The sequence below is a fragment of the Tupaia chinensis genome, unplaced genomic scaffold, assembly GCF_000334495.1.
Source record: "Tupaia chinensis unplaced genomic scaffold, TupChi_1.0 Scaffold000598_1, whole genome shotgun sequence".
Taxonomy (NCBI): Eukaryota; Metazoa; Chordata; class Mammalia; order Scandentia; family Tupaiidae; genus Tupaia; species Tupaia belangeri.
In genome coordinates, this window is record NW_006160115.1 from 344,622 (window position 1) to 357,495 (window position 12,874).

At 40.3% G+C, this 12,874-nt stretch overlaps 1 protein-coding gene across 1 annotated transcript in view; it reads left to right on the forward strand.

Moving 5' to 3' along the window:
* The window catches only part of TUBAL3 (tubulin alpha like 3), an 11,492-nt gene extending 7,578 nt beyond the window's left edge, over nt 1-3,914 (forward strand). Inside the window, exons 3-4 of the mRNA XM_027775708.1 lie at nt 1,751-1,903; nt 2,644-3,914. Coding sequence (XP_027631509.1) covers nt 1,751-1,903; nt 2,644-3,584 — 1,094 coding nt within the window. The 3' untranslated portion in view covers nt 3,585-3,914. The remainder of the gene's footprint in view (nt 1-1,750; nt 1,904-2,643) is intronic.
* The last annotated feature ends 8,960 nt before the right edge of the window (nt 3,915-12,874 follow it).

A 12,874-nucleotide genomic window follows, 5' to 3' on the forward strand; every position in this document is an offset into this window, starting at 1 on the left:
GCTGAACAGAAAGACAGAGACAGAGAGACTGAAAGTGAGAAATCACCCCCCCCCCGAGGGGATGGCCATGCCGCAATCTCTTCTCTATTCTCCTCTCAAGATCTTGGGCATGCACGCACACACGCCCAGCGTAAGCTTAATCCACCGGGTCTGGGACTCGAACCGCGGTTGACTACATGGGAGTCCAGTGACATAGCCACTACACCAACTGCTGGTCCCTAAATATAATAATTTGAAGGGTATGCAAAATTGGAGTTTAGAAATTTGTGGTCATTCACAGGAGAGCAACATGAGTTGAGAGGACAATCTTGCTCTTAGAAACATAGCGCATCTCCTCTTAGGCAGTGAAATTTTAGGACTGACATAGACATCTGGTGCCAAGGTCAATGATGTACTGTGAGGTAAATTTCCATATATGTATGTCACAAAGCGTATTCTATCATGATTATTCATGATGGTGGTTGTTATTGACCATGCATCTCGAGCCCTATGTTCTCATTTCATCTTCACGATAGCTCTGTGCAAGGAGGCCTTGTCATAATCTTTATTTGTGAGATGAAATAACTGAGACTTAGAGAGGCTAGGTAACTTCCTTTTAGCTAAGTAGGGAAGGTATGAAATGAACTTGGGAAATTGGTTCTTGAACACACATGCTCAACTTTTAAGCAATGCAGTATCCTGTTATAATCAGGGGAACATTCCCAAAGCCTACTTGACTTTCAGATACTTCTGCTTAACTATACTTAACCATCAAGAATAATGTTATTTGAATAATTCTAAGGTGGTGGAGGGGAATATGCTGCCTAGGGTTTTAAAAAGACAGTGAAACCAGGCAAAGGTTGTTCTTCATTATATTTAATATTGCCAAGATCATAGTACCGATTTCCCTGATTCATGCTTTTATGCTTACTGCATTTAAGTCATGTGTATGTTTGAGCTTGCCATGTCTTTTTTGTTAAAGCATCATTTAAAGCGTATCACTAATAACTTAGATTGGTATGGTTTTTCATGTTTTTCTAGCACACAAATTGACTGTACATAGGAATAGTTGTTGCAACATGCCAAAATGCTTAGGGTGTGCAGGAGGTTGAATTTATGCCTTCCCCTCGAATATAGGTCTACCTGGGATCTCAGAGTGTGACCTTATTTGGAAATTGGGTCTTTACAGATGTACTTAGTTAAGGTGAGGTCATGCTAGATTAGTGTGGGCCTTAAAACCAAAGAATCTTGTCCTTATGAGAAGAGAGATAACAAAGATATGTAAGGGACAGGGCATGTTAAGGCAGGGGTGGGGGCGTGGGAGGAGGGGCAGAAGACAGAGTGAGACAGCTCTCAGCCAAAGAAAGAATGCTAAGAATTGTCACCAGTCACTGGAAGCTAGAAGAAAAGTATAGAATGGATTCATCTTAGAGCCTCCAGAAGGAACCAAACCTGCCAACGCCTTTATTTTGGACTTCTGGCCCCCAAATTGTTAGAAAATAAATTCCTGTTGTTTTAGCCACCAAATTTGTTGTAGTTTGTTGGACAGCTCTAGGAAACTAATATGGGATGAAAAAATATGTCTTCAATTTTTATGTAAATAATTCTACCATTTCTCAGTCTAAGAAATGTTAAGTCAGTGGTATAAGTTCCATTCCGTTACAACAACATTGAGGGCAAGGATGGGTTCAAGGATATAGACAGGTAAGGATTAGCAAAGAGTTAACAGCTAAATTGAACTGAGGACAATAACCTCCTTTCTCTCCTACAGATGGGATTCGTACTGGGAAGTACCGTTCACTCTTCCACCCAGATCAGCTCTTTAGTGGAAAGGAGGATGCTGCAAACAACTATGCAAGAGGCCACTACTCTGTGGGATCAGAGGTCATTGAGCCTGTGCTAGAGAGAATCCGAAAGCTGGCAAGTGGCTCTTCCTCTCCTCTGACACTACCTGGGTACCTGTGATCCTGCAGCAGAATTCATAGCACTCTCTGCCATCCCCACCCACTAGCCACTCAGCCCTCTTACTTGTATCTACGTGGTGCTAGAGCTGGGGAAGGAAGGATCTTTGTTACATAGGAAGGGTGACAGATGCCTTCTCATCTACCCAGTAGCGTTGTTCATTCTATCTTCTGCCCAATCAGGGTTTCTCTCATTATTAAAGACTTCCAAACCACTCTACACTTGTCATTTCCCAATAGTAACAACTATTTGTGAAGTTAACTGGAAACACTCCCTCTGTGGAGATTACTTTATTTACTGACAGTTAATTCTTCTGTAAAGACCTACGATCCTTCCCCAGTGAGAGTTTTCATGTTTGGCCTAATCTTTATGTACTAGAACACCTTTACATCAGTACTGTAGAACATAGAGGTGCTAGGCACATCATCTGCTGTAGGGGAAGCATGATTTTGCTTATCATTTTTTCTTTGATATTGATAGACCTCTAGAAAGCTTCCCCTATTCCAAAGTAGCTCTCAAGTATATTCCATAGCAGCTACATTTGTGAGATTGATGATGTCAAGCCAGTCCTTTCTGAAAGTCTTTTTGTTTTTCGTTGCCTTTTATTTATTTATTTTTTAAAGATCTTGTTGTATGCTTCCATTACCAGCCTTCTAGATTTAGTGACTGAATTCCAACATCCCATTTTCTTTCCTCAGGCAGAACAGTGCAGTGGACTGCAGGGATTTTTGATTTTCCGAAGCTTTGGAGGAGGCACTGGTTCGGGATTTACATCTCTCTTAATGGAGCGGCTCTCCGTAGAATATAGCAGGAAGACTAAATTGGAGTTCTCTGTCTACCCAGCCCCCAGGATTTCTACTGCTGTGGTAGAGCCTTACAATGCTGTCCTCACCACCCATTCCACCATAGAGCACTCGGACTGTACCTTCATGGTGGACAATGAGGCCATTTATGACATATGCCATCGTAAGCTTGGGGTGGAACACCCCTCTTATGCCAGCATCAATAGGCTGATAGGTCAGGTGGTGTCTTCCATTACTGCTTCCCTACGGTTTGAAGGGCCCTTGAATGTGGACCTAATTGAATTTCAGACAAACCTGGTACCTTATCCAAGAATACATTTCCCCATGACGACCTACGCTCCCATCATCTCTGCGGACAAAGCCTACCATGAACAGCTCTCTGTGTCTGACATCACTGCAGCTTGTTTTGAGTTCTCCAACCAGCTGGTCAAGTGTGATCCTCGGCTTGGGAAGTATATGGCCTGCTGCCTACTATACAGAGGGGATGTGGTCCCCAAGGATGTGAATGCAGCCATTGCAGCCATGAAGTCAGGGAGCTCTGTTCAGTTTGTGGATTGGTGTCCAACTGGTTTCAAGGTGGGCATCAACACTCAGCCACCCATGGTGATACCAGGAGGGGCCCTGGCTGAAGTCCAGAGGGCAGTGTGCATGCTGAGCAACACCACGGCAATTATGGAGGCCTGGGCCCGCCTGGACCACAAGTTTGACCTCATGTATGCCAAGAGGGCATTTGTACACTGGTACATCAAGGAAGGCATGGATGAAGGAGAGTTCTTGGAGGCTAGGGAAGATTTGGCAGCCCTGGAGAAGGATTATGAGGAAGTGGGGCAAGATTTCTGATGTGAGCATGACTGGTAGAAATGAGTTAAGTTAAAATATCATGCTTTCTTTTCAAGCCATTGTACATGTAGTGGGTACAGTTCTCTTGAGAAGAAACAACAGAATCAAATCAGGGAAGACCCTAGCCTGCACACAAATTGAATGGGTCAGTATTAACAATGAGCAAAATGTCCAGTGTAACTTGGCTTTGCCACTCAGAGCTTTTTCTGAGGTTTGCAGTCCTTTGAATTGCTGCTGGATTACTTCTAGGTGCTGATTTTTGTGTTTATTCTTTTGTCAAAATGAAAACCTTCCTGTATTCTTTGCTTCGTTATTATGTTAAACCAAGAGACTAGGGAATCTTTTGAACATTTTTTTCACCCCTGTACCTGGGGTAGAAAATAGTGCATGTTGATTATAAATATTATTTCTTTATATCTATATTTCATATATTGATTAAATCATGGATATTTTCAGTATGTTTATTTTTCTTACTCCAAACATGTTTGCTTTTTATATTCAGCAAGCAATAAGAATGCTCTTGAATCTTTCTTGAACTCTGAATTTGGGTTCCTTACAGGTCAGAAGGTAAATGTCATCTCTTTAACTCTTTTGTCCTGGAGAAAGTCCTCTTAAAGTGTGTGACCACTTGAAACTCTGTAGAGGATTAGTAAAAAATGCATATTCTTGAACTTCACTGCAGACTTGCTGAATGAGAACACTGGGGACCAGGAGGCCATGTGACCTGAGGAATTGTTATTTAAAAAAACACTTAATGAAAGGTCAGCAGATGGTGTGGTGGTGAAGGAGCTGTATTTCTGCATGGCTGACTACAGTTTTGGTTCTAGACCCAACAGCTTGAAAATCATGCTGGGCACATGTGTGTGCTTACCCAAAATCCTGAGAGGAGAATGGAGGAGAAGTAATTCTGGAGTGACCATCCCTCCCGGGTGGAAGGGGTGAATTCTCACTTTCCTCCTCTCTCTCTCCCTCTCTCTCTCTCTGGTGAGTGCATATGCTCTAGGACAAAAACCTAAAGACAACAACAACAAAGAGAAGTTATTTTGGGGACTAAACAATTGCATTTCAAACAAGTTACAGTTTACTATGAATAAAGTAGCTACAGATGCATTAATATCACTAGTGAGATTTTAAAAATCATGACTATTAGCCCAAGTAATATTTGGACTTACAGTAAAGCAGATGCTGCAAAGGTGCTCTCTTAGACTTAGGTTTTATCTCAGACTGATGGTAGACACTCTCAGGAGCCCTGTTCACCTGCATTGCTTTACCCGGCAGCCTCAGCCCTCCAGTTGTACCATCTCGGTCTCCACACAGCACATGCTTTTAGCCCAGCTAGACATCTCAAGGGAGTAGGTGTGAAGTGTGTGTCTTGTGAGACTTCCCATACTACGATGTTACTGCCTTCTTGCTTGTGCAACCTGGATGCTCTATTTTATTTCATTTATTTTTTGTGAAATGGACTTTATTTTTTTAGAAAAGTTTTAGGCTATAACGAAATTGAGTGGGAAGTATGAGCTTCCATTTTGAATAGCTCCTTGGGAAATTCTTTTGTACTAAAATCACTGCTTTGAGATGTACCCTTCAAGAGTGCATGCAAATTAAGTTTCATTTTTTTCTGCTTTCCTCTGATACCATTGTCACTCTGGAAGCCAATGGGCACTGTTAAGCAAAAATAGCATTGGGATGCTTCTGCTTTGGATGCCTTAAAGCCCTCATTTCAGACAAGGCTTTCACAAATGCCACGTCTAGTTCCAAGACTTTGAGTCTAAGAATTGGTCAATTTGTGATGCCACTTGCTGTTACATATCTTACATAAGTATTGGATTTATCACATATTTTCTTTTATTATTGACGATTAGCCTGTTAAGCATTCTATTAAAGTAATTTTAGTGGAGGTCCTAGAGATTACAACATTCAAACTAAATAGCTTCCCAAGAATTAGTACTTCTACCACTTTCCGGACACCGATAGGAACATAGATCACTTCATTTACTCTCCTGGTTTTTCAAAGTGTTACCTTGCTGTGTTTTTCTTTTTTTTGCTAAAGGGTGCATGTATGCATGAGAGAGAGAGAGAGAGAGAGAGAGAGAGAGAGAGAACAAAGCAAGAAAGCACTCCCCATGGAGGATGGTCATGCTGTAATCCCTTCTCCTCCATCTCTCCCTCCTTTCAGGGTTTTGGGTTTTCAGGCACATGCTCCTGGCATGTGTTTCAAGTCACTGGTATGGAACTTGAACTGTGTGACTGGCCATGTGGGATCCAACCTCTTTAATCATTATGCCATGAGCTGACCTGCTACCTCGTATTAGTATGATATACATTTTAAACCTCACATAACTTTGATTATTATTATTGTTTTTAGCAGTGGATATTTGCTTAGTTTTATCCTCATAGTTAAACTCTCTGGTACTCTTTTTTTTTTTTTCTTACATTGCTATGCTTCCATTCTGGACTTTTTCCCTTCTGATGAAAGAACTCCCTTTAGTATTCTTTTAATGTGAATTGGCTGTCAGATAATCCTCTCAATTTTTTTTCCCCTCTAAATTTATTTGTGTTACTTTCATCTTTGATGAATTTTTTTCGGGATATAGAATTCTAGGTTGACAGTTTTATTTTGTCTTTTTTTGTTTGTTTGTTTTGTTTTAAAAAATTGCCAGAGGGCATGTGCTCTTGTCAGAGGCAATCAGGGAGAGAGGGAGAAGGTACCCTTTCCACCCCCAATGGGGTATGGTCATGCTGCAATCCCTTGCCTTCATTTCTCCATCCCATTGCGATTTGGGGAAAGCATGCATAAGCCCCTGTGTGTTTTTTATAAGTTACCATAGCCAGTTGGCTATGTGGGATCCAGTTTTCTTAATCACTAGGCTATGGGGTCAACCCCTCTCTCTTGAGTCTTACATTGGAATTTCCATCCGCTTACTGGATGATTTATCTACACTTAAGTTTAACTTCTTCCTAGAAAAACTTAATACTGTCCTCAAAACAAATCTGCTCGTCTTTTCAGTGTTCTCCATCTTGTTTACATATGTCATTATCTTCCTTCTTAACCAGGCTCTAAACAACACTTATTTTTTACTCTTCTTCCACATCTCACTCTCTATATAGAATTAATTCCTACTAATTCTACTTCTGTAATGTTTCCAGAAGCCATCCCTTCTTTTTTCTTCAGGTCATCAAATCTTCTCTCCTAAACAGTGCACTATCTAAATGCCTTGTGTGTTTCATTTTGTCTTCCTGACCTTTCCTGCACAATACTCTGAAGATTCTGCAGCACAGCTAGCAAAAGCTTCAGTGATTTCCCATTGCCTTGGCACAAAGTCTCAACTTCTGCATTTGGTGTTCAGATCCTGTCCCAGCTAGTTCCAGCTTAGATTTTGAATCCCATCTTTTGTTGTGATCTTGTGCATTCATTTCAAACAGGATTGCTCCCCTTTTCCTAGCCTGCATTTCTCTCTCTCGCCTCTGTGTTAGCTCCCTCTTTTCCTCTATGACCATGTGATAAAATTACTACTTCAAAGTCCAGTTCAAATACCACCTGCTTCATGAAGCCTCTTGGGATTCTGCTTTCTTGTGTCCTCTTTGAGCTGCTAGAACAGTGTACAACATCCATTCACTCCAACCCAGGACTTATGGATAGTGACGATATGCTAAGAAATACATAACTGGGCAAGGCTCAAGGAGTAGTGGTTAAAGGATCCGGATCCCACGTGGTGGACTGCATGGTTCGAATCCTAGCCCTGGTGGCTTGGAAGACACGCTGAATACAAGTGTGTGTATGCTTCAAATTCCAAAAGTGGAAAAATAGAGGAGAAGGAATTGTGGCATGACCATGCCCCATTGGGGGTGCTTTCTCTGTCTCACTTTCTCATTGTGCCCCTGTCTCTTTCTGGAGAGCACATGTGCCCTCTGACAAATTAAAAAAAAATTACTATATTGAACAAATTGTAATGAGTACTCATTGATAAGAATTATTTTTCATTGTATAACCCACATAATGTTTCACACTTTTATTAGGATTTTACTAAATAAAAAACCATTTTAATGTCCATGAGTTGTTTCTCTCTTCAGCCACTGGAGGGCACTAATGATATGCTTAAATAACACTACTCAGTTAATACTAGGCTTTGGTACTGTGGAGAGCGCTAGTGTGTGTGTGTGTGTGTGTACACACGTGTGCATTTATGCATCCAGAAGATCATATGTACTTTTTTGTTTGTTTTTAAAACTTAATACTCTACTAAAGTTAAGGTGAAAAACCTAATTATTTTCTTTCTTTCTTTTCTTTCTTTTTTCTTTCTTTCTTTCTTTCTTTCTTTCTCTCTCTCTCTCTCTCTCTCTCTCTCTCTCTCTCTCTCTCTCTCTCTCTCTCTCTCTCTCTCTCTCTCTCTCTCTCTCTCTCTCTCTCTCTCTCTCTCTCTCTCTCTCTCTCTCTCTCTCTCTCTCTCTCTCTCTCTCTCTCTCTCTCTCTCTCTCTCTCTCTCTCTCTCTCTCTTTCTTTCTTTCTTTCTTTCTTTCTTTCTTCTTTCTTTCTCTTTCTTTCTTTCGAGTTTTTTGCTGTAGGGCGCTTGCCCTTGCCAGAAAGACAGAAAGAGACAGAGAGAGACAGAAAGCGAGAAATCACCACCCCCCCTCCAGGGGGATGGTTATGCCACAATCCCTTCTCCATTCTCCTCTCAGGACCTTGGGCACGCACGCACACACACCTGGTGTGTGTTTAAGCTACTGGGTCTGGGACTTGAACTGTGGTCAACTACATGAGAGTCCAGCAACACAGCCATTACGCCAACTGCTGGTCCCCCTAATTATTTCTTAAGATTTAAATTTCAGCATATGGGGGTCAGCAGGTGGTATGATGGTTGACAATGGTTCGAGTCCTGGACCTGGCAGCTTACTTTCTCTCTCTCTCTCTCTCTCACTCTGTCCCTCTTTGGTCAAATTAAAATAAATAAATAAAGTTAAATAAAATAATTATTGGAGTTCAGCTTATGAATCTATAAGCCTAGCAAATTTATATAAACACCTTTAAAGGGAATTCATAAAAATTTTTGGTCTCTTCTGTACTCTTAATGTTCTGATATATTTTAGATAGCATGTAAATTTAATATATTATACTTTCTTTTAAGGACTTTAATTTTCTGACAAACTTATCCTAAGTACCTTAAGTAATTCTTTAAAAATATAAGTTAATAAAGTAAATACAGTGATTAAACATTTTTAAGTGTTGCAAAACTGTCTATAAACTATTCGGTTGTCAGAAAAGTTACGATGCATTTTTGTATAGAAAAACAGAAGCAATACGGTATGACTTTTCTGACAACCTAATAGTTGGATATTTTTGTCCTATGCACAATAGAGTGCATGCACTCATGTACGAGAGAGAACACCTCGCAGGATCTGGTGATGCTGGGATGCCCTTCCTCTAGTTCTCTAGCCTCCTGGATTTCGGACACTTGTATATATACATGGTGTGTTCTGGCTGACCAGGCCAGAGACTTGTACTATGGTCACCAGGTGGGATCCGGCTCTCTGGAGCAGCTCATTACCACCGCTAGAGGACTTGTGTACTTGCTAGAGAGAGAGAAAACTCAAAAAAACAAACACCTCCCAAAGTGGTGTGGTCACACCACAATCCCTTTCCCTCCATTTCTCCTTTCTGCTAGGATTTTGGGCACACACTCATGCACCCCTAGTGTGTTTTTCAAGTCACTAAGGCCAGGATTCAAACTGTGGTTGGTCAAGTGGAAACTGGGAATGCACAGTGCTTAGCCACTGCGCTATGGGGCTGGCCCTAGATGATTATGATTACTTTTGAACTTAAGATCACAAACTTAAATTATGTAATCAATTTACATATTTAAAATTAGAATTACAATAACTATGATTCTATTAGGTCAGACACTGTAGTTTGAAATATTATAAATATTGTGTTTTAAAAGGCAAATATACACAGATTTGTTATTGTGAGAACTTCAGTCCATCCTTATTTCATTTTCTCTTTCACCAATTATTTATTGATCACCTATCATGTGTCGATCATCCCCTATAACCACTTGAAATACAGCACCGAACAGAACAAAAATAGTCCCTGCTTCATGAAGTTTATATAATAATGAAGGTGGGGTATGAAAGGCAATCGACATAACTAAGTATAGTATGCTGCCTGTTAAAAGGGGAAAACTAGAGCACAGTTTGGGGGCAAGACTTATAGTTTTAAATAGAGTGGTCGTGGGGTCTCTACAGAAAGAACATTTGACAAGGACTTCAAAGAGGAGAAGTAACAGAGAGCATGAAGGTATCTAGAGGAAGAACATACCTGGCAATAGGAACCAGAGAAGGAGATTCAGAAAAAGCAGTCATTGATGGAGAAAGAAACTGTATGGCATCCTGAAAGCCAAGTTGGACAAACTACACCAGGAAGGAGATTTGTCCCAGAGGTCAAATGATGCTTATAGGTCAGTGTTGAGACATGGCTTGAGTCTGGACCACAGGATTTGGCAATGTAGAGGTCTTGGGTGCTGTTGATGAGAGGATTCCTGGCTTCCTGACTGAAGTTGATTTTATAAAGAATGAGAGAAGTAAGCATGCAGGGGAATCATTCCAAGAGTTTTGTTGTGAAAGGGAGTAGAATGATAGGCTACAGTAGGGAAAAGGTGTCAGGAATTTTTGTTTTTAAAAATGAATTTGGATGCTGTGTGAGTGATGTGAATGATGTGAGAGAAAGAAGGGAAAGTTGTTGGATTGATGTGTTAAGTGAGTGGGAGAGGATGGAAACAGAGATGTATAACCCAAATCATGCATAGATAATTCATCCAACTTAATAGAAATAAAGGGTGATGGAATTTTTGTAAATTTTTTTTTCTGAAACTTCTTTTTTGTTCATAATAATTGCACATATTTGGGATACAAGGTGACCGGGTACAATGTGATGTTTCAGCACATGTATACAAAATATAATGATCAAATTAGGGTAATTAACATATCATCTCCCCTGCCCTTCCTAGCCTCTGGTAACCATTGCTCTACTCTGTACTTCTATAAGATCAACAGTTTTAGATTCTGTATATAGGTGAGACCATATGGTATTTGTCTTTCTGTGCCTGGCTTTACTTACTTCAAATAAAGGTTCTCTAGGATCATCAGTGTTGCTGCAAATGACAAGATCTCTTCCTTTTTTATGACTAAATAGTACTCTATTATGTACATATTACCACAGATTATTCATTTCATCAGTTGATGGTCACTTAGGTTGAGTTCATATTTTGGCTATTCTGAATAATGCTGCAAAAAAAGTAAAAGTATAGATAGCTCTTTGACTTATTGATTTCTTTTCCTTGTAAATATATCCAATGGTATTATTGCTGGGCCATATGGTAGTTATATTTTTAATTTTTGGAGAAACTAGTGCTTTCCATAATGTTTGTACTAATTTACATTTCTAACAACAGTGCATATGTGTTCTTTATTCTCTATATTCTTGCCAACATTTGTTATCTTTTGATAGTAGTCATTCTAGTAGGTTTGAGGATATATCTCATTATAGTTTTGATTTGAATTTCACTGATGATTAGCGATATTGAATAATATTTTCATATATTTGTTGGCTATTTGTATGCATTTTTTGAGAAATAGCTATTTAAGTCTTCTTCTCTTGTCTATTTACCTGTTAATATCTACTATATTTATTTTTTAATTGGCAGAGGGCACATGTACCTGCTAAAAAAAGACAAAAAGAGAGAAGGAGAGGGAAAAGGCACCCTCCCAATCAGGTGTGATCATACCACAATATCTTCCCCTCCATTTCTTTTGAGATTTTGGGTGGGGGGTGGGTACGCATACATATGTAGCCAGTTTGCTTTTCAAGCCACCATATTGAGGAGCTGCATGAGACTTAAATCAGCCATGTGGGATCCAACTTCTTTTTTTTTTTTGGAGAGATTTTCACTATAGGGCACGTGCACTCGCCAGACAGACAGAGAGAGACATAGAGACAGAAAGCGAGAAATCACCCCCCAGGAGGGATGGTCATGCCGCAATCCCTTCTCCTCCATTCTCCTCTTGGGATCTTGGGCACGCACGCACACGCGCCCGGCGTGAGTTTTAAGCCACCGGGTCCGGTATGCGAACTGTGGTCGACTACGTGGGAGTCCAGCGACATAGCCATTACTCTAACTGCTGGTTCCCAAGGGAATCCAACTTCTTTAACCACCAGGCTATGGGCTGGTCTTCTGCTCATTTTTACATTGCATTTTTAAATTTTATTATTTTTTTAAGAGAGATTTTTTTTCAGGACCAGTAGGTGGCATGGTGCTGGACATTCCCACATGGCCACCCATGGTTTGAGTCCCAGACCTGGTGGCTTGCTTTCTCACCTTCTCCCTCTTTCTCTCTCTGTGTGTGTTTCTCTCTGGCCAAATTAAAATAAATGAATGAATAAATAAAATTAAATAATACTTTTTTTAGAAAAAAGAGAGTTTTTTGCTATAGAGCATGTGTGCTCACTAGAGAGACAGAGAGAGACAGAGAGACAGAAAGCAAGAACTCACCCCTCTAGGGGACTGGTCATGCCACAATTCCTTCTCCATTTTCCTCTTAGGATCTTGGACATGCATGCACATGTGCCCAGCATGAGTTTTAAGCTGCCGAGTCTGGGACTTGAACTGTAGTCAAGTATGTGGGAGTCCAGTGATGTAACTGTTATGCCATCTGCTGGTCTTTTAAATGGGATTTTCTTTGTTGTTGTTGAGTCATTTGAGTTCCTTATATATTTTGGATATTAAACTCTTGTCATATATATAGTTACAAAAATATACTCCCATCCTGTATGTTGCCTCTTTGTTAAACATCCCATTTTCTTAGTGAAATAGGAAGCAAGGTCGCCAACGGAGATCTAAAGGGAGAGGATATATTAGAAATTTGAGGAGAGAAGAAAAATGAAGGAAAGTCTAGGATAGCAGGGATGTGAAAAATGTAAGGAAGTGTGATAGCCTTGTTAGACAGCAAACAGAGTCCATTTAAGTAGTCCAGTGAAAATTTTAAAGTGAGATCAATCAGCGTTTATGTATGTATTTTTAAAACAAATTTATATATTTCTTTCACGAGAGAGACACACAGAGACAGAGAGAGGGAAAGATAAAGAGATAGGAACTCTCCCCAAAGGTCTTCAGGATGCAATCCACCCCTAGTCTCAGCCAGCCTGAATCTCGGGCATGTATGTATACACCCAGGGTACTCATGGAGGTCCAAGGATGCAAATTCAGGACCTTTCCCATGTGGGTCCAGTTGTGTTA